General features: G+C 49.1%; 8 protein-coding genes across 8 annotated transcripts; 4 read left to right on the top strand and 4 right to left on the bottom strand.

The window, feature by feature from the left end:
- Window positions 1–1,218: 1,218 nt before the first annotated feature.
- Window positions 1,219–2,570, top strand: BDW43DRAFT_51428 (putative class III chitinase). The gene is made up of 2 exons (XM_032050168.1): window positions 1,219–1,246; window positions 1,399–2,570. The coding sequence occupies exon 2, from the start codon at window positions 1,440–1,442 to the stop codon at window positions 2,397–2,399; it is 960 nt and encodes a 319-aa protein (XP_031901511.1). The 5' UTR covers window positions 1,219–1,246; window positions 1,399–1,439; the 3' UTR covers window positions 2,400–2,570.
- On the top strand, window positions 2,571–5,023 carry BDW43DRAFT_51429 (alkaline phosphatase family protein). The gene is made up of 3 exons (XM_032050169.1): window positions 2,571–2,819; window positions 2,874–3,012; window positions 3,072–5,023. Exons 1-3 carry the CDS (start codon window positions 2,742–2,744, stop codon window positions 4,853–4,855), a joined length of 2,001 nt encoding a protein of 666 aa, XP_031901510.1. The 5' UTR covers window positions 2,571–2,741; the 3' UTR covers window positions 4,856–5,023.
- Window positions 5,024–5,191: 168 nt separating this feature from the next.
- On the bottom strand, window positions 5,192–6,829 carry BDW43DRAFT_309932 (RNA-binding signal recognition particle subunit SRP54; the record flags this gene model as incomplete). Its single annotated transcript, XM_032046801.1, has 2 exons — window positions 5,192–6,694; window positions 6,752–6,829. The coding sequence occupies 2 exons, from the start codon at window positions 6,827–6,829 to the stop codon at window positions 5,192–5,194; spliced, it is 1,581 nt and encodes a 526-aa protein (XP_031901509.1).
- Window positions 6,830–7,091: 262 nt separating this feature from the next.
- BDW43DRAFT_272513 (rRNA-processing protein RRP15) lies at window positions 7,092–8,576 on the top strand. The gene has a single exon (XM_032041549.1). It carries the CDS (start codon window positions 7,147–7,149, stop codon window positions 8,017–8,019), a length of 873 nt encoding a protein of 290 aa, XP_031901508.1. The 5' UTR covers window positions 7,092–7,146; the 3' UTR covers window positions 8,020–8,576.
- BDW43DRAFT_51454 (ferredoxin family 2Fe-2S iron-sulfur cluster binding protein) lies at window positions 7,959–9,245 on the bottom strand. Its single transcript, XM_032050170.1, has 3 exons — window positions 8,818–9,245; window positions 8,652–8,758; window positions 7,959–8,574 (listed from the first exon to the last, which is right to left on the bottom strand). Exons 1-3 carry the CDS (start codon window positions 9,096–9,098, stop codon window positions 8,330–8,332), a joined length of 633 nt encoding a protein of 210 aa, XP_031901507.1. The 5' UTR covers window positions 9,099–9,245; the 3' UTR covers window positions 7,959–8,329.
- A 147-nt stretch (window positions 9,246–9,392) lies between these two features.
- BDW43DRAFT_309929 (mitofusin complex protein UGO1) lies at window positions 9,393–10,974 on the top strand (the record flags this gene model as incomplete). The annotated part of the gene is made up of 2 exons (XM_032046800.1): window positions 9,393–9,782; window positions 9,853–10,974. 2 exons carry the CDS (start codon window positions 9,393–9,395, stop codon window positions 10,972–10,974), a joined length of 1,512 nt encoding a protein of 503 aa, XP_031901506.1.
- A 737-nt stretch (window positions 10,975–11,711) lies between these two features.
- Window positions 11,712–13,806, bottom strand: hapX (bZIP transcription factor HapX). Its single transcript, XM_032050167.1, has one exon. The coding sequence runs from the start codon at window positions 13,471–13,473 to the stop codon at window positions 12,022–12,024; it is 1,452 nt and encodes a 483-aa protein (XP_031901505.1). The 5' UTR covers window positions 13,474–13,806; the 3' UTR covers window positions 11,712–12,021.
- A 1,444-nt stretch (window positions 13,807–15,250) lies between these two features.
- On the bottom strand, window positions 15,251–16,974 carry BDW43DRAFT_318675 (zinc-dependent alcohol dehydrogenase; the record flags this gene model as incomplete). Its single annotated transcript, XM_032048737.1, has 5 exons — window positions 15,251–15,680; window positions 15,740–16,317; window positions 16,379–16,606; window positions 16,664–16,759; window positions 16,809–16,974. The coding sequence occupies 5 exons, from the start codon at window positions 16,972–16,974 to the stop codon at window positions 15,402–15,404; spliced, it is 1,347 nt and encodes a 448-aa protein (XP_031901504.1). The 3' UTR covers window positions 15,251–15,401.
- Window positions 16,975–17,197: the final 223 nt, after the last annotated feature.

The following is a 17,197-nucleotide window of genomic DNA, read 5'->3' as shown; positions in this document are numbered from 1 at the left end:
TATCAACCGGAGCAAATTCACTATATTCACCAAGCTCTGCCTCGTCCTCGACGGCAGGCTGTTGTAGATGAGAATTCTGCTGTTGTTCCTGCTGTTTCTGCTCCCGAGGCTGCGGCCGCGGTAGCTCTTGCTCCTTGGGCACTAAACGTTCTTCCTCATCATCTTCCAAGTCTTCATGGTCGAATGTATCATCGTCGCCCATGAGATATTTCTCTAGGTTGGCGGTAAAATCTTCCGGTCCACCCACATCAGACAATTGGCCTTCATCGGGCAATTTCGGCTCCCCGAACGGTTCCTCATCTCGGCCATCGAGACTTAACTGGCCGCTCGGGAATTGGCTGAAATCAAGCGTGTAGTCCGCCAGGCGAGCGTCTAGTGCCTTCGCCGCGCGATCGAGCGACGATGCCCGGGAGGACGGGGGTGAGCCGGCTGGTGAGTGCGCATCGTCGATGTCGTCACCAGTGCGACGGGCGATTGGACTTTGCGCACGCTCAGGTGATCCCATGGGGCTGTGATGTGAGTGTGGAGGCGAGGAGGGCATAAAGGGTGGCGTTGCGAGGGTGGACGCGCCGACTGTATCGTGGGAGGTTGTGTCCATGGTGAGTTCTGTCGCAGTTGGTGAATGAGTGAATCGCTGGTGGGGGTGGGATCACTCATTCAGCGCGACATTATTGAATCAGGCTTGAGATCGTTGTTGAATGGTTCATGTGTGTCGCGGAATCTGATAACTATAGGTACATATGTAACAGATAGAGCGATAGATGGGACGCGCGACAAGGGCCGGGGCCGGATTCCTCAGGCTCCCACATCAGCTATTTATCGAGTACCATATTAGGCTTAGCGCGGTATGTGGTCTGTGACGTAACAGCCGTGTTTCTTTTTATGCGAAGTTGGTTTGTGTATTCATAATAAAAGTTAGTCTCAAAAAGCGTAAAAGCGATGTATAAGTGTGACAATGTTCCTCTCCCTAGTAGTAGGACCTAAAATGCCCCAGGCCATGCATGCTGCATCACCTCAAAAATCAAAAAACAAACAAACTCCACCAGATTCATACACTTCCCGAATGCGGGAATACTCCGCAAGGTGTAATTTATCAATACATATACCGTACCGTATTGTGAAGAGAAGTCGCACTATTGAACGGTGGATGATCAAGTACATACAGAATACATTACATACTGTACAATACTACGAATTATCGACGATCTTGCGTTCCCCTATCCATTCCCGGATACTGCTCCTCGAGGTACGTTCAGACTGGGCATTCCTCCAAAAATCCGTCGCAAAGCAATGCGAGATCTCAACGGCTAATCTACGGCCCTAAGAGATTGCCTGTAATCTCACTACCCCGCTGTTGCTCCTCATCGAAATGCTGGACCTCCGACCTGACTAGAGCAGCAAACCTTCATTTAGTCCCTACCGCCATTCGACGTTAAACGATGCCTCCAGTACCTGCACAAGTCGATCGACGCCGGGTGATATGCTACCACCAGACACTCTGTCCGGACCGCGGCCAATATGTGTCCGCCCTGCCGCTAGTGCACAATAACACGGGCATCACGCACATCATCATCGCTGCCTTCCACTTGAATGCCGAACCGGGCCACATCACGCTCAACGATGATCCTCCCCATCATAGCATGTACGATGAGATGTGGGCGGAGGTGCCTCTCTTGAAACAGCGTGGGGTGCGCGTCATGGGAATGCTAGGAGGAGCCGCTCCAGGCTCCTTCCAGTGTCTGGACGGCGATCAGGAGACATTCGAACGTTATTACTTGCCTCTCCTGGCCATGATTCAGCACCACCGGCTAGATGGTGTGGATTTGGATGTGGAGGAACATATGTCGCTTGCCGGTATTATTAGACTTATTGATCGGCTCAAGTTGGACCTGGGAGACGGCTTCATCATTACATTGGCTCCGGTCGCTGCGGCCCTTTTAGGGATTGGTAATCTTTCGGGATTTGACTACAGAGAGCTTGAGCGGCAGCGAGCATCGAAGATTAGTTGGTACAACACGCAGTTTTACAACGGTTGGGGGCCAGCAGATGACCCCCGTATGTATGAGGCGATTGTCGCGCAAGGATGGTCACCACAACGCGTTGTATATGGACTGTTGACGAATCCCGGCAATGGGTCGCAGGGCTACGTTCCGCGAGAGATTATCGGGCCTATACTAGGCCAGCTGGTTGAGCAATTCCCCAACTTCGGCGGCGTTATGGGCTGGGAGTACTTCAACTCTAAGCCGGGGGAACGTGAGAAGCCATGGCAATGGGCGGCAGAGATGTCGCTGAGCATGCATATGAAGGATGTAGTCGTGGCGACACAACAACTTCTGTCTGGACCGATGACCAGCAGTTTGATGAACGTTCTCCGAGACATGATGAACCAACGACGGTAATTATGCGTCGTAAGGCGAAAATATATAATCCCTGAATGTATCTCTGGCTCTTTTTGTCCCTTCAAATACTGCAGATTTGTATAATCCGTAGGTATGTATATAATTTAACATTATTGTCGTATGAAGGAGTACTTCAGGCCAATAATGTAGATCCATGTCGTCATACCGCCAAGGTCATTCCACCAACATTAAGCTATTGTTTTTTTCCTCTTCTCTTCTTTCCTTCTCCTCAGATCCACTCTTGTACCTTCCAGAACGTCACCTGAGCTTCTTGTGATTTATACATTGGCTAAGAAACAAGTGGATATCTCCTAGTGCTTGAAAAACGCTCCTAACGAAGCTATGGTTTCCTTGCCGCGGGTTGCCGCGGCCACAAGCTCCGCGACTCTCAGGCTTGCTACCTTTATCTTTTTACGCTGGGTTCGTCCATTGAATGGTCTCAGTTACAAATAGCGGCTGCTCATTCGTGCGCAGATCCCCGGTCATCACTTCCCGCCTATAATCTTCACTTCGTTAGTGGTGTACTTGTCTTCATTGTTCTCGCTCAGTCGCTCAGTCGGCAAGGACACTCCCGATCGTCATCATGACTTGAAAGGCTCTCGGAGTATTTTTAGTAAGCAGTTTCCCCGGAATATGTTAGCTATAGAGTTGCTCATACAAGATTTGCTGCAGGTCCGGCAGAATCTCCAGTCGGGGATGGTTTTCTCAAGACTCTTTTAACGGGACTGCCCTCCTCCAGATCGCCTCTAACGACACGGTTAACGGTGTTCGTTAATATTGTTCTTACACTTCTCACATCCGACCTTTTATTCCGTGGTGTGATCTTCTATCCTGTAAATGATGCTGCTTTTTCTCGCATTGGCTATGTCTCCCCAACAACGGCAAACCTTCTTGTTCGAGAGCCGGACTCCTCTCAACTGCCCCTGGTAGTTTTCTACCAGAGCGCGGAACAAGCGGACTCTTCAAAATGGGTCGAAGAAGGGATTATCTATGCGCTTGATGAGTCAACGGATTTTACGGCCTCAGTTACCCTGGAAAACTTGAAGCCATCCTCCCATTACCGCTATTCTTTGTCCAACAATCGCACAGGCTCTTTCGTCACCGCGCCTCTCCATGGCTCGAAATCTGCCAACAGACTTAGCTTTTTAACGTCTAGCTGTATGAAGCCAAACTTCCCGTACAACCCACTATCTCATCCGCTGCGCATAAAAGGAATTGAAAGGATGACCGACACTGTCAACAAACTGCCGTCCATGCTTCGACCAGCATTTATGTTGTTCCTCGGTGACTTCATTTATATTGATGTCCCACAGCGATTTGGTTCCACTGTGTCGCATTACCGTAGCGAATATCGTCGTGTGTACTCGTCCCCCTCGTGGCACACCCAAGGTGATAGCCCGGCCATCGATCTCCCCTGGATTCACACACTGGACGACCATGAGATCGAGAATGACTGGTCCAAGGGCAACAACACGGCACTTTATTTGGCTGCAGCCGACCCCTATATCCACTACCACGTTAGTATAAATCCCCCAATTCCGGCCACCCCTTTTGCCAAACCCGAGAACACGACCTATTTCTCATTCATTAACGGGCCGGCCTCATTCTTTATGCTGGACACCCGCACCTATCGCTCCGAGCCTGCGCAACCCGACTCTACTATTATCGGCTCGGCGCAGCTGCAGTCTCTACTTGCGTATCTGTCTCGCCCCGAACCAGCCGAAGTGCGCTGGAAGATCGTCGCCTCCAGCGTCCCCTTTACCAAGAACTGGCATGTCGGCACGACCGACACATGGGGAGGATTCCTGAATGAACGTCGCACAGTCTTTGAAGCTATGTGGCGTGCCGAGCGAGAGCTGGGAATTCGCATTATTCTACTGAGCGGAGACAGACACGAGTTCGGGGCAACCCGATTCCCCGATCCAACGTTTGACTACACTCCCGATGAGCTCCTCCCCGATACCGCTGGAGAAGGCCTCCATGAGTTCAGTGTCGGTCCGCTCAGTATGTTCTATCTACCCATCCGGACCTACCATCAAACCGACAACGAAGATGTCATGGTCAAGTACATCCCAACCGGTAATACCAAGTACGGCCTGATCAATATCGACATCCGTGACGAACCTGTGCTCACTGCCACTGGGAAGACTGCAATGGTACCCAGCTCCGTCCTTACCTACTCGCTCTACGTTGACAAGGATGTCGCCTGGAGATATAGTCTCAGCGTCCCACTGCCCGGGTACGAGAATATTATCGCTTCTGCTGCCTCCGTTAGACACCCACGACTCCTACCTGGTAAGGTTCTTGATGACAATCGCGAAACTGTTGGGTGGGATGCTCAGTTCACGGCCGCACTCGGCCAGGTAGAAGAAGTGGGAAGACGGCTGGTTAGCCGTACTATAGATCAAGTCTATAAATTCTTGGATAAAGCAGAAACTGCGGAGAGACTGGACTAAATAGATATGCGGAGTTGGTATAGATGTGTTTATTGTCCGCTTTCACAATGAATACCAGTGTACTCATTTACACTGTAAAATCTATCTTGGTGTGCAACACAATGAGCTAGACTTAAGTTCCATCACTAATGTAATGTATTGACGTACGAGATATCACATGAACATCGTCCGTTGAAGAAGGTAAAAGGTTGTATCGTAGCAATGAAAACAGTACGCGCCTAACACCATCCACATGCAGGTATACAATCGATAAATCGTGACCCATTAAGCGGTATCACCACGTAAAACAGTTACAGGAGAAAAACGAAAATTGACATGAGAAGCAAAACGTTTGAATCACCGTCCTCTACCACGTCCTCCGCCCATCAATCCACTCATCTGGCTCATCATACCCTGTAAATCCATCCCTCCAAGGCCGGGCAAACCGCTGCCACCGCCCTGTCCTTGGAACATCTGCATCATCTTAGCCATATCGCCCATACCAGGCATTCCAGGGAAACCTGCGCCACCGGCACCGCCCATGGAAGCCATTCGTTTCTGCATCGCTGCAAGCTGTTGCTCTTTGTTGCCACCCTTGAGCATGTTTTGGGCTCGTTGCATCTGCTTCTTCTGCCCACCGACGCGCTTGGCCATACCAGCCATCATGCGGTGCTGCGATAGAAGGTCTTCGACCTCGCGCACGGTCGTGCCGCTACCACAGGCAATACGGACCATACGGCTGGGTTGCTCCACAAAGATTTTGCCGTCGCTGTCAAGCTCTGCCGTGGTCATACTGTCAAAGATGTAAATCATGCGGCGGAGTTTGAGTGAGCCATCTTCGTCATCTAGGCCTGCAGTGAGATTTGACAAGCCAGGGATCATGCCAGAAAGTTTGGACAGAGGACCCATTTTCATAATGGAAGAAATATTCTCTCGGAAATCGCGCACCGTATAGATACCTTCCGAGATATGTTTGTAAGTCTCCTTGGCAGCTGCTGAGTCCTTGGTCACGGCCTGAACGTGCTCGACTAATCCTGCCATGTCACCCATTCCCAGTAGCTTCTGAACAAAAGCTTTCGGTTCGAAGCGTTCGAGGTCCATCATATGTTCACCCGTACCAAGGAAGATAATGGGAGTATGCGTGGCCGCCACAGCGGAAATAGCACCACCTCCAGCTGCGTGACCGTCTGTCTTCGTAATAATAATGGCACCGAAGTCAGCCGTCGCCTTAAAAGCCGCTGACTGGGCTTCAGCTGCCTGACCGATCGTACTGTCAAGGACCAAGATAGTCTGATCCGGGGTGACAGCGGTCTGAATCTGAGTCATTTCCGTGAAAAGCTCCTCTTCCTGCTTGTGACGGCCACTAGTATCGACGATGATAATCTCGAAACGCTCCTTCTTGAATTTAGCGACACCCTCGGCCGCCACCACAGCGGGGTCGGTCTGTGTCAGACTTCCATAGTAAGGGATCTTGGCCTTTGTCGCATTCTGCTTCAGCTGGTCAAAAGCACCGGCACGGAAAGTATCCGCGCAAACAAGTGCCGTTTTGAAACCCCTCATCTGATAATGTCTGGCCAGCTTCGTACAAGTAGTCGTCTTACCGGCACCCTGAAGACCAACAAACATAATCACGTTGGATCGGCCTTTCTTAGGGCGAAACGACTCTGCATGTGGATTTACCAGAGCGACCAACTCATCGAAAACAGTTTTCTGAATTAACCTCTTCTTGTTGACGGCGGATGGCAAAGAGGCAAAGTTCACGCTGGATTTGATGGATTTCCGAAGTGACTGGACGAGACGGACGTTTACGTCAGCCGATAAAAGGGCCGCACAAATCTCTTTTATCATGTCATCAAAAGCCTAGAAGGTGTCAGTTGCGCGGAATGTACTTGAACTCTGGATGTACAATATACCAACCTTCTCGTCTAGATTGTTGGACCTAGTCAGGTCATTGACGGCGGCGTTGATACGCCGGCCGAGATCCTGAAGGACCATGGCGGAATATTAGATTAGAGTGAAAATATATGTATCAGAATATAGATTCTAAAGAGGATAATGGGTGCAGAAGTCAGTTAATCGGAGGAGAAGAACAGCTGGATGGAATGTTCGAACTTCGAGAGGTCACCTGGGCAGATGCGGAGAGTCTGGAACGGGCGCTCGGCCAATCAGTGCCATCGCTCTTCTCTCCGCCTTAAATGTATGTATTAGCAAAAAAAAAAAAAAAAAAAGAAAACTCAAGGAATTCAATTGAAACATATCTCAACCCAAAAGAGAAATTCCCTTGGTTCATATTCGAAGTTTCCTCATTCATCATGCGTCTTTCAACTACAGCGAAGAAGCGCAAGGTCTTGGAAGGTCTCCAGGGCAAAACCGGCCGACCTAAGAAGTTCAGGAAACAGCGCGAATACCACAGCAGCTCCGACGAGGCGGAAGATGACGAGCCAACCGATTTTAAAGCGGTCAGTTTGGCGGATTCTGAGGAGGAGGTAGAAGTGAAGAAGCCGAAGAAACAGATGAAGTCCGAAATCTCTTCAAATAAAAGAATGGACAAAGAGAGCGACGATGACGAATCCGCCGACGACGACGATAAGCAAGATCGTGACTCCTCGAGTTCAGACGCATCTTCTGGCGTAGAGGAGGATGAGGATGATTACAACTCCGATGTCTCTACGCCGACATCAACAACGGACCATAGAGCTGTCCCCAAACGTAACGATCCTTCAGCCTTCTCCACCTCTATCTCTAAAATTTTAGCGACGAAACTACCCTCCTCTGTCCGTGCAGATCCTGTTCTCTCACGCAGCAAAATAGCTACCCAAGCCAGCACAGATTTTGCGGATGAGAAATTGGACAAGCAAGCACGAGCTAAACTGCGCGCTGATAAGCAGGAGGAGTTAGATCGCGGCCGGATTCGTGATGTCCTAGGAATCGAACGAGGCGAGGCTGGCGCTGTTGCAGAAGAAGAGAAGCGTCTTCGCAAGGTCGCTCAGCGTGGTGTGGTGAAACTGTTCAACGCCGTTCGTGCAGCTCAAGTGCGTGGAGAAGAAGCGGCCAAGGGCGAGAGAAAGAAGGGTACTATCGGAATCGGCGAACGAGAGAAGGCCGTCAATGAGGTTAGCAAACAAGGATTTCTGGAACTGATCAGCGGGAAGAAGGGCAAGCCTTTGAATATCGAAGAAGCCTAAATGAAGCTTTGTACATGTTTAAGAACTAGGCATCTTTAAGGCGTTGGGGGATTTTTGTTCCTTATGCTATTTCTCTTTTTTCCCTTCTTTAGTCAATTGCACGTTTGGATTAAAAGTTATTTCTATTTACATACTATTGCAAAATAGAATGAAGATGAGAATACCCAATAGTACAATATACATTTACATCCCACGGCATCATCCGATATTATATAATCGTTCCGACTGCTGGTTCATTGCGTTGCTTGAACACGTCTTACATATCTCCCAACTGATGCCATCACATCACGATACAGTGTCCTTGCCGGCTTTATTTCTTTGGTTCAAAGTCACTTGCCTGCAAGTTCCTGGTCATGGAGGGCAAACGGACAACTAGTCCGTCAAGTTCCTTGTTCATGACGACCTGACATCCCAACCTAGATGTCTCGGTCAACCCGAATGCCAAATCCAACATGTCGTTCTCGTCGTCGGATGGTTCTTCCATCTTGTCAAAAAGGTCGGGGTCCTCCACTATGACATGGCATGTTGAACAGGCGCATGAGCCGCCGCAAGCTCCTAGTACAAGGAAGATTCAAGTCAATATTCGGAATAACACACTGCGCACTGCACAGTGTCCTTAAGGGGCTCCGAACCTTCCATTTCAAGATCGTTGGCCTGCGCAATATCCAACAAATTATCTCCCTCGGATACTTGGAAATCATACTTTTCGCCATCTTTATCAATGAAAGAGACGTTAATTCTGGGTAACGTATCAGCATGTACTCCATCCAGAAACATGATAGAACCCCCATGACTTACTCCTCCCCGGGCTTCGGAGGTGTGATATGGCCGTGCTGAACTCCCGCAGTGGCCGAAAAGCTTCGACATCCTGGGTTCGATCCGTTCCATGACCGCGCTTGACTCATAGGGAACCAGGGTCTGCTAATCTGCAATGAGAATCGGACAGGAGCGGTCACCCGAGAAGTCTGTGAGGAATGGGTAAGAAACCGTTTCGATTGAGCGCGGCATATGCGATCGCCGGAGACGGTCTTCGGCACGGCATGACGAAAACTGAGGAACGTTTCTCTCCAGAAAGACATGGTTATCCGATATTAGTGAACAGGAGGGGAGGGGGGAATAAAAGTGAAGGGGGAAGTGGAGGATGAGTCAGGGTAATTCAAGGTCATTCAATTGGCAGTCAGTCTGAGGAGAAAGAAAAAAGAGTACTAGTAGATTAAAACCCCGAGGAAGGCGGGAAATTCGGACATAATCATTAAATCCAACTTAACCTTTTTTTGACTACTTCCAACTTTCTAAACTTATTACCACCGCCCCTCCTCCCCCAAATTATCGTATACCACTATAACACTATAAGAGATTCCTTTACCCCGATCATGTCCTCTTCTCGTGAAGGGCCTAATCCTCTACGCCCTTATTACTTCCCCCCATCCGGACTAGAAGCTACCAACGCCACTTCATCCCCTCCCGATGCGTCATCGGCCCATGTTTTTGGAAGCTCTGCTCGCGACTTGCTGTCCGACTTGGACTACTCGGATTACCTGGAGAACTCTCCTTCGGTATCAAGCTGGATTCGAGATGCTTTGGACCGTGCACTTTGGAAATATACCAGTCTCTTGACTGCGCAGCCGTTTGACGTCGCAAAAACCATCTTACAGGTCTATGTCGTGTCAGACGCTCAGGATGGGCAGTGGCCACTGGATGGCCACAGGCAAAGCTCGAGTACTCGGAGCGATCTCTATGATGAAGAGGAAGAAGAGGGTGTTGTGCGTGTTATGTGATATCCTAAATGGAAGGAGAATATCGGGGATGGCTAACGCTGTTTTGGGTGAATAGGATGCGCTATCCTCAGATGACGAGAGCAGTTATTTCACGTCGACAGCCCCTGCGGTCTCGTCACCGTCGAACCCACGCTCTCGAAAGTCTCGACGCCATATTACCGATCGAAGCGGTTACATCCAGTCCTCAACCCCCTCTTCCCGATATTCTTTGAAAATCAAAAACCCAAGCTCCCTGATCGACGTACTTTCGCAGTTGTGGACTACCAGCGGACCAACGTCCCCATGGAAGGCGACCAATGCGACATTCATTTACTCTCTTCTCCTCCCAACTCTCAACACCTTCATTCGCAGTCTTCTATCAGCCATTGTGGGGCTACCAGAGGAGGATATTTCGTCTTCTATGACAGCGGACATTCTGACTTCGACCTCCCCAATCGCCACATTGGTTCTGTCATTCATCTCTACATCCTTGTCTGCATTGATCCTCTCTCCGATTGATACCGCTCGCACACTCCTCATTCTCACGCCTGTCACACATGGACCGCGCTCCCTTATTCGAGCTATTCGCCAAATCCCGACTCCCAATTGCACCGTACCCCCTCACCTAGTCCCCATCACGATCCTCCATTCGAGTCTGCCTAATTTCATAATGACTACTACTCCGCTCTTCTTAAAATCATACCTGTCCCTTGACCCTGTTCTAAACCCGTCCATGTGGAACCTGTTCACGTTCATGGGATCCGGCTTGGAACTGGCAGTTCGGTTTCCTCTGGAGACTGTTTTGCGTCGCGCGCAGATCGCAACATTCACATCCCCAAGTGTCCAGCAACACTCCACTGGTGGATTACGTTCTACAAAATCCGCAGAGGCCGCCGCGGAAGTACCAGAGGTCGAAACTATCGTCCCGACACCCCGTACATACAGGGGTATTGTTGGAACGATGTGGGGTGTTGTTTACGAGGAGGGCGTTCAATCGAGCCCAGAAGCTGAGAGGGCACAAGCCTTATTTGACAAGCCCATTACGCTGAAGAAACGGCAGGGCCAGGGAATCCATGGCTTATACCGCGGCTGGAGAATTGGTATGTGGGGAATTGCCGGTATTTGGGGCGCCAGCTTCCTTGGAAGTGCTGGTGCCGGCGGGGATGATGGAGCAATGGCCAGTGGAGGCCGCTTTTGATTGAAACACATGGTATCACATTTAATGCATATCAATTGATATCCACTGTTTCCCCGAAACCAACCCGCCCGTCTTTTCTTTATCATACCCAGTCCCCTTTCTCGTGATTCAACCTTGTCCTTAGCCTTACCCAATATCCCCATCGCTACTGTGCGATATACTTTTTGCTTCACCTAGCAGGCGCAAGGGGGATGAAGGCGTTGGGCCTGTCCTCGTTTAATATATAGATCTCAGTCATGGCGGCGCTCTTTTTCGTGTTCTTGAAACCCCATTCATCATGTATCTGTCTAACATGTGGAATATGTATATCACTGTGCAGGTCCAGGTTTAACATCATGATACACCAACCATCTCATCTCTGCATAGAGCCACTCATTTCTATAAAAAGCAAAACCGGCGACAACTATTCATTCTATATATTTGAATAATTCCCTATTCAAAACCATGTTGTATGTCGGTAGATAGATACATCAAGCCAATAAAGTCGCCACTCAGAAATACTCATTCCAGCTATATAACTGACTTCAGCATCATCTCACAAAACTGTATAGGCCTCTATCGAGTAGAATGATGTTATTTCCAGTTAAGCCGCAGACCAAACCATATATAAAGTCATTTTAGGTCATTTTTTCATTTATGAGTTTTATTGTGTCATCCAAAATCATCCCAAATGAAAGTATGGGGGAAATTTAGAAATAACGCCGATCATCAACCCGTCTAATCACTGAAGTGAATTGTGTCCGTTCCATACCGTGTCCATCCACCCATCTCCGTTTAATTTAAAGAGTAGGGTAGAAGCGAAGCAAGAGGGTAACTCTTGCCTCCTTCTTTCTGTAGTCCCCAAAGTGCAGATCATGGAGGCCGGATTAAGAACATACAAGGCCCAAAGATGTATTAGAAGCCAAATTGTATCCTCCATAGTGTTCGAAAAAAGGTGTTATAGAATACAAACTCAGACACGCGTGAGTCAAGTTTGGGTATCATAAAGAAGGGAAAGAATTAAAGAAATATATGACATAGACTCATGAAGGTGATTGGATGGACGCCTTATTTGTCGGCGAACCTCCGATCAAAATAGCGTAAGACGCCCATTACGCTCGCTGCCTCAACTTCTAGTGCTGCTCTTGAAGAACATCGTTCGGGTGAAGCAACATCTTTTGGATTCGGTAATGTGTGAAGCTTAGGAAGCCACGAGGAGATTTCATCGCTAGCACGGGAGAAGTTCGGGTGCCGTGACAATGTCGTGAAGGCATCGGCACAGGAGAGTGTCAGTGAGGGAGTCGTAGATCTACCGGATGTGGGTTTGACATTGGCAGCACGGGGAGGGTTGGAATTGCGTGTCTGGCAACACCCACCGTCGGCACCCTTACCGCCGCAACATCCGGAGGAGGCAACGCTGGCGGAGCGGGAGGCCGCCAGCGTCTTGCAAAAAAGGGTACTTTTTGGGTCGGCAAGACATTGGGCACAGGTGCCAGGTCCATTCGCACAAGGATTGGTGGCCTGGCTAATTGGCGGTAAAGTAACTTCAGAGCGAACATCGCCATCAGATGGCGGCGGTGTGAACTGGGACAGGTTCTGAATAGGTGCAAGACGATTATTCTCGAAAGACTGTCGACGCTGCTCTTCCTGGGCTGCCATTTCCGCACAAATACAGGGAGTGCCGTCCTGGCAAAAACCGCACGGGTCAACCGCGGGGGATGAGACAGCAGTGGCGCTGTCTTCCTGCGGTTGGGGTGCCGCAAACCGTGTGGTAAAGTCGATCTCCATCTCCTCCGGGTCGGGCTTTATCTCAGGCTCAGAACGGCCCTGACCTGCGGCACCAAGACGCTTAGAGTGCAATGACTCAACGCCCGGCATTGCAAAGGCATCTTCAATACACTGACAGTGTGTTGAAGAACAGCTAGGACAGCCAAGTGGTACTTCCTCCTGGTTACTACTGCTGTTGGCGTTGTTCGGTGAAGGTCTTTCATTTGTAGCGTTCCTGGCTGACACACGCGTCAAAGGCACTCTATCAGCAGGCACATTATTATCTGATAGAGACGACCGGAATTCTTTGACAAGGGCTTCCTTTGCGCTTCTTTCAACAGAGACCTCCTTCTCCAAAGCGTGGCATCGGTCGCGCCACCAGGACATTTCATTCCGGCACTGCTCGACTTCATGAGATAAGTTTGAGATTTGCTCCTTGAGCGCTGCCACGTGAATATCGTGCTCGTCTTCGATCTTCTTAATTTGGTCTTCGAGTTCATTGACACGAGCAGCTCTGCGTTCCCTGAACGCTCTTTGAGCAGCTCGATTCTGTGCCTTACGCTTGGTAGGCGGCGTATCTGTCGCCGGCTTGCGGCCTGGCTTGGGACGTGGTGGAATAACCCATTCCTTGGAGGTGACGGATCCGGGTGTACCCGGTCCGGGAGACGGTGAAATCGCTGGCTTGGCGACAATTGCGGGAGCCAGCGGAGCTGGGGTGGGCGCAGGGACTATTGAGGGCGCGGGAGTTGCCATCTTGTTAATCGTTGCCTCTTTATTTCAAGAGGTGGTCTGGGTACAAGTCAGCGGTCATGTCCCCAGGCCACGGGTGTAGAAGGTTAAGATGGTAAAGGGTCGGAAGGAGACCAACAGGTGGTGTCACTTGATCGCTTCGGCCGGAAGAGCGGAAGTGCGCTCCTGCAACCAGTAAGCGAGACGAAGGGTTGATAGGCCGAGAGAAGTGCAATGTCGAAGCAATTCTCTTTGTGTTTGATGTGTCTACGCATAGAATCTCTGGATGGTACAAAAGTATAGGAAAGATGTAGAATGAAGGTTTAGAAAAAGAAGAGAGAAGAGAGTGAACCCAGGGGGAAACAGGACTGGAAAAAGGCGATCGGATCAGATTAGATTATCGTGCGGTCTCACCGATTTCGGCGACTGGTGGAGCCACCTCCTCGCTTGAGGTTCTCATTCGTTGACCCATGATTGCTCGCTGGTTATCAATCAATGCTGGGGACATTGGGGTTGGCATCCATTAGGGCATAAACCACTAAAGCTTCCAACTCTTTGCCCTGCAGTTCCTTTACTGATTCTGCTATACTTGCCCAATTAGCGCGGTCGACTGGGTAGAACCACCGAAATACTCTCAACATTTCAATCGTGGATAGCTCGAACAATTTCGTCCCAGATATGCATGAGATAATTTTGAAGTGGTGGCTTCAATTCAATTGCTACAGGCCCCGTCAAAAAATTCCGCATTACCTCAAATTTTCTCTTACTCCGAGCCATGAGGTAGGTGTGGGTACTACTCTTTTCGGTACTAATGTGGAACCTGTTCACCCGCGGTGGCCACGATCACCATTCGCAGAAAAATCAAAATGTAAAGAGAAAAAGAGAAGAGGGAGAAGAGGGAGAAGTGGTCTAGTAAATCAGGGTAGTTTGCTAAGTCATTCTTTTGTTTCCAATAATCAGGCTTGTTTGGGAAAGTGTCCTCAGTTCAAGAGGTTCAAGTGTAAACGTGCTATCAAGGAGCAATTATCGATGAAATGTCAAAATAAAATACAAGAGGTACCATGAATGGTTCGGACGGCCCTAGTCTCATAGTGAAGAAAACTTTTTTTCCCTTTACCATATTCGTCCGTAGACTCGAGGAGCGATATCGACTATAATGGCAATGCTTTCCAGTCGGTACTTTATATCCCTCCATCGTCTGATCTTATCTGATCCCGCCTTACCGTAAACGGTTATATGATGCCGTAATACACTAAGCCGTCCATCGACGATCCCTTGCACAGACGAATGCTGTTAGCCTTGTTTAGCATAGCTGATGGGACCAAAGCTTTAAAGAGGGGACGGAAGAAAGAAAATTTTCCCTTCGTTTTAGTAATATTTGAAGTCCCGACTGCCCTTCTCTATCATTTCAATTAACCAGTGCCCTGCTCGGTTTTGCCGATCAACGGAATCAAACGGGCGAAACACGGACCAAAATTGCTATGGTATTTTCCTTCGAAGGGATACTTAATTGACCGACTTCCGTAGGAAAGCTGTGTACAGAGTATAGCAATATGTCTAGACAATATCCTGTGGTCCCCTTGCGCAAAGTTATAAGGCGCAAAGTACTGCATACAAGTGTGCAATCACCTTTTGAAACACGCAGTAAGGCAACCCAGCATCAATGGGAGCGGGATTAAGTTTGGACAAATTGCTCTCAACTCGGACTAGATTACTATTTGTCGAAGGGATGGAAATAGTACCAAGGCAGTAATGCTTATTTAGGTACATGGACTGGGCTGGTTCCCGTCTCCCGATCCTCGCCGATTGACTACCTTTCTTTTAATCCCCGAATTTTACTCTGTACCTGATCGTTATGGCTTTCTTTTATGTTGACATTTGGGTTACATTCGCAGATTGCATGATGTCAACCTTCCCTGATTGAAATCCCGTACAAGCGCAGAGATATCGGTTCAAAACTTGGTCAGTTGTGGTGATCCTTCCGATGGTGGGGACGAGAACTTGGTCTGGACAAAGACCTTCTGCATGCCCTTGTCTCGTCTCTCAAACGCCGCGTACAATTCCGGCATATCCTCCAATTCGACACGGTGGGTTACCATGTCCAATGGATTGATATCTTTCTGCCGTATGAGCTCCAAAAGGTGCTCCCAATATTTCTGTACGGGTGCCTGGCCGTTGCCAATGAGCCGAATCCCAGTCTGCATAAGAGCGCCAATGTTGAAGTGATTTGTCTATACAGTGGTTAGCGAAAAGCTGAGGGTAGATCGTAGGACCCAGAGCATTTTCTTACGTAGCCAGCATAAACGCCTGTTATTCCAATACGTCCAAACGGTCGGACAGCAGTGATCATCTCATTTAAAATCTCCGAGGTATCTGTCTCCATTCCCAGGAGCATCTCAAAGTAATGTGCCCATCCTTTGGCGTATTCTCCCGCAGCACATTCTAGCGCTACATCTGGCCCTCCGGGCACCATCTTTTTCAACTGGGAGGTTATCGATTCTCCCCTTGGTAGATCGCTGAAATCAATTGTCTCAAGCTTTGGAATCTTGTTTCTGACAAATTGCAACCTCCATGCCCCCTCTCCTCCGTCAATAAGAATGACGCGAGTAGCTCCCTGGCTAAAACTGAATTCCACCGCCATTTGACCGATTGGGCCTGCGCCCCAAATGGCCACAACATCACCTTTCTTCACCCCTGTATCGACGACGCAATGATACGAAGTTGCCACAACATCAGAGAGATAAAGGCCCTTCTCATCTGGGACGTCCTCTGGGAGTTGTAGCAGGTTAACATCGCCGTAAGGCACCCGAACGTATTCAGCTTGGCCTCCAGCGAAGCCACCGGTAAAATGGCTATAGCCGAAAATGCCTGGGACAAGCAGGATGATGAGCTTCAGCCGACCTTAGGCATCTAGATACAAACCACATACCTGCCGTTCGTTTACCATACATCGCATTCGTGATGGAGTTTTCATTTGTCCGTTCGCAGGCAGACGTGAGTTTCTCCTTACAGTTTCTGCATTCTCCGCAAGCAATGGGAAAGGCTGCAACAACGCGGTCTCCAGCCTTGATCTTCTTTACAGCCGGTCCCACACTTTCCACAACACCACAGAATTCATGGCCGAGAACGTCGCCCTTCTCTAACTGGGGAATGACACCTAGGTCATGAAATAAGTCGCCGCACCCCCAGAGGACAAGTTGGGGAGAATTCATACCATGATATAGATGGAGATCGCTTCCACAGATTGTGCTACCAGTTACCTTGACAAGAACATCGCCTTCATCGATGACTCTAGGCTTTGGCATCTCGACTGTTGGCTAGTTAGACCAAATCTTTCTATATCGGGCTACGAGACTTACCAACTTGGATACTGTTCTTCCCTTGCCACGTCGTAGCCTTGATCTTCTTACCCGTTTCTTGTCCATAGGTACCCTTTGCATAATTACTGACATCGGTTGTGACAGTGGCATTGTCACTGTGTCCAACTACCTTTTCGACGATATTTGCAGCTTGAGAAGCAGCCATTTCGAGCTATCCAATGTTATCCCTTTTTTTTCTTACAAAAAATTAGTAGGGTTACCTTGGATTGGCGCTTGGACTCATTAAAAGGCAATAAATACCGGAAATCGAATACATCATCAAAACTGACATCACTATGAGTCGGCCTGGGGAGGAAATCTTGGAACGGCCAACCACAACCATTTCTTGAGTAGAATTAATTATACGAATTAATTATACTAAAATATGT

The sequence above is a fragment of the Aspergillus alliaceus genome (genome assembly GCF_009176365.1).
Source record: "Aspergillus alliaceus strain CBS 536.65 unplaced genomic scaffold BDW43scaffold_15, whole genome shotgun sequence".
NCBI lineage: Eukaryota > Fungi > Ascomycota > Eurotiomycetes > Eurotiales > Aspergillaceae > Aspergillus > Aspergillus alliaceus.
The sequence above is the reverse complement of the archived record's forward strand: the minus strand, read 5'-3'. Positions and strand labels throughout refer to the sequence as shown.

Excerpts from the sequence above, each read along its gene's own strand:
- hapX (XM_032050167.1), bottom strand. The coding sequence starts at position 13,473 with ATGGCAACTCCCGCGCCCTCAATAGTCCCTGCGCCCACCCCAGCTCCG.
- BDW43DRAFT_51429 (XM_032050169.1), top strand. The coding sequence starts at position 2,742 with ATGGTTTCCTTGCCGCGGGTTGCCGCGGCCACAAGCTCCGCGACTCTC. Across the intron at positions 2,820-2,873 it reads CCTTTATCTTTTTACGCTGG|ATCCCCGGTCATCACTTCCC; the intron begins GTTCGTCCATTG and ends ATTCGTGCGCAG. Across the intron at positions 3,013-3,071 it reads AGGCTCTCGGAGTATTTTTA|GTCCGGCAGAATCTCCAGTC; the intron begins GTAAGCAGTTTC and ends GATTTGCTGCAG.
- BDW43DRAFT_51428 (XM_032050168.1), top strand. The coding sequence starts at position 1,440 with ATGCCTCCAGTACCTGCACAAGTCGATCGACGCCGGGTGATATGCTAC.
- BDW43DRAFT_51454 (XM_032050170.1), bottom strand. The coding sequence starts at position 9,098 with ATGTCTTTCTGGAGAGAAACGTTCCTCAGTTTTCGTCATGCCGTGCCG. Across the intron at positions 8,759-8,817 it reads CCTCCGAAGCCCGGGGAGGA|AATTAACGTCTCTTTCATTG; the intron begins GTAAGTCATGGG and ends TACGTTACCCAG. Across the intron at positions 8,575-8,651 it reads CAACGATCTTGAAATGGAAG|GAGCTTGCGGCGGCTCATGC; the intron begins GTTCGGAGCCCC and ends TCCTTGTACTAG.
- BDW43DRAFT_272513 (XM_032041549.1), top strand. The coding sequence starts at position 7,147 with ATGCGTCTTTCAACTACAGCGAAGAAGCGCAAGGTCTTGGAAGGTCTC.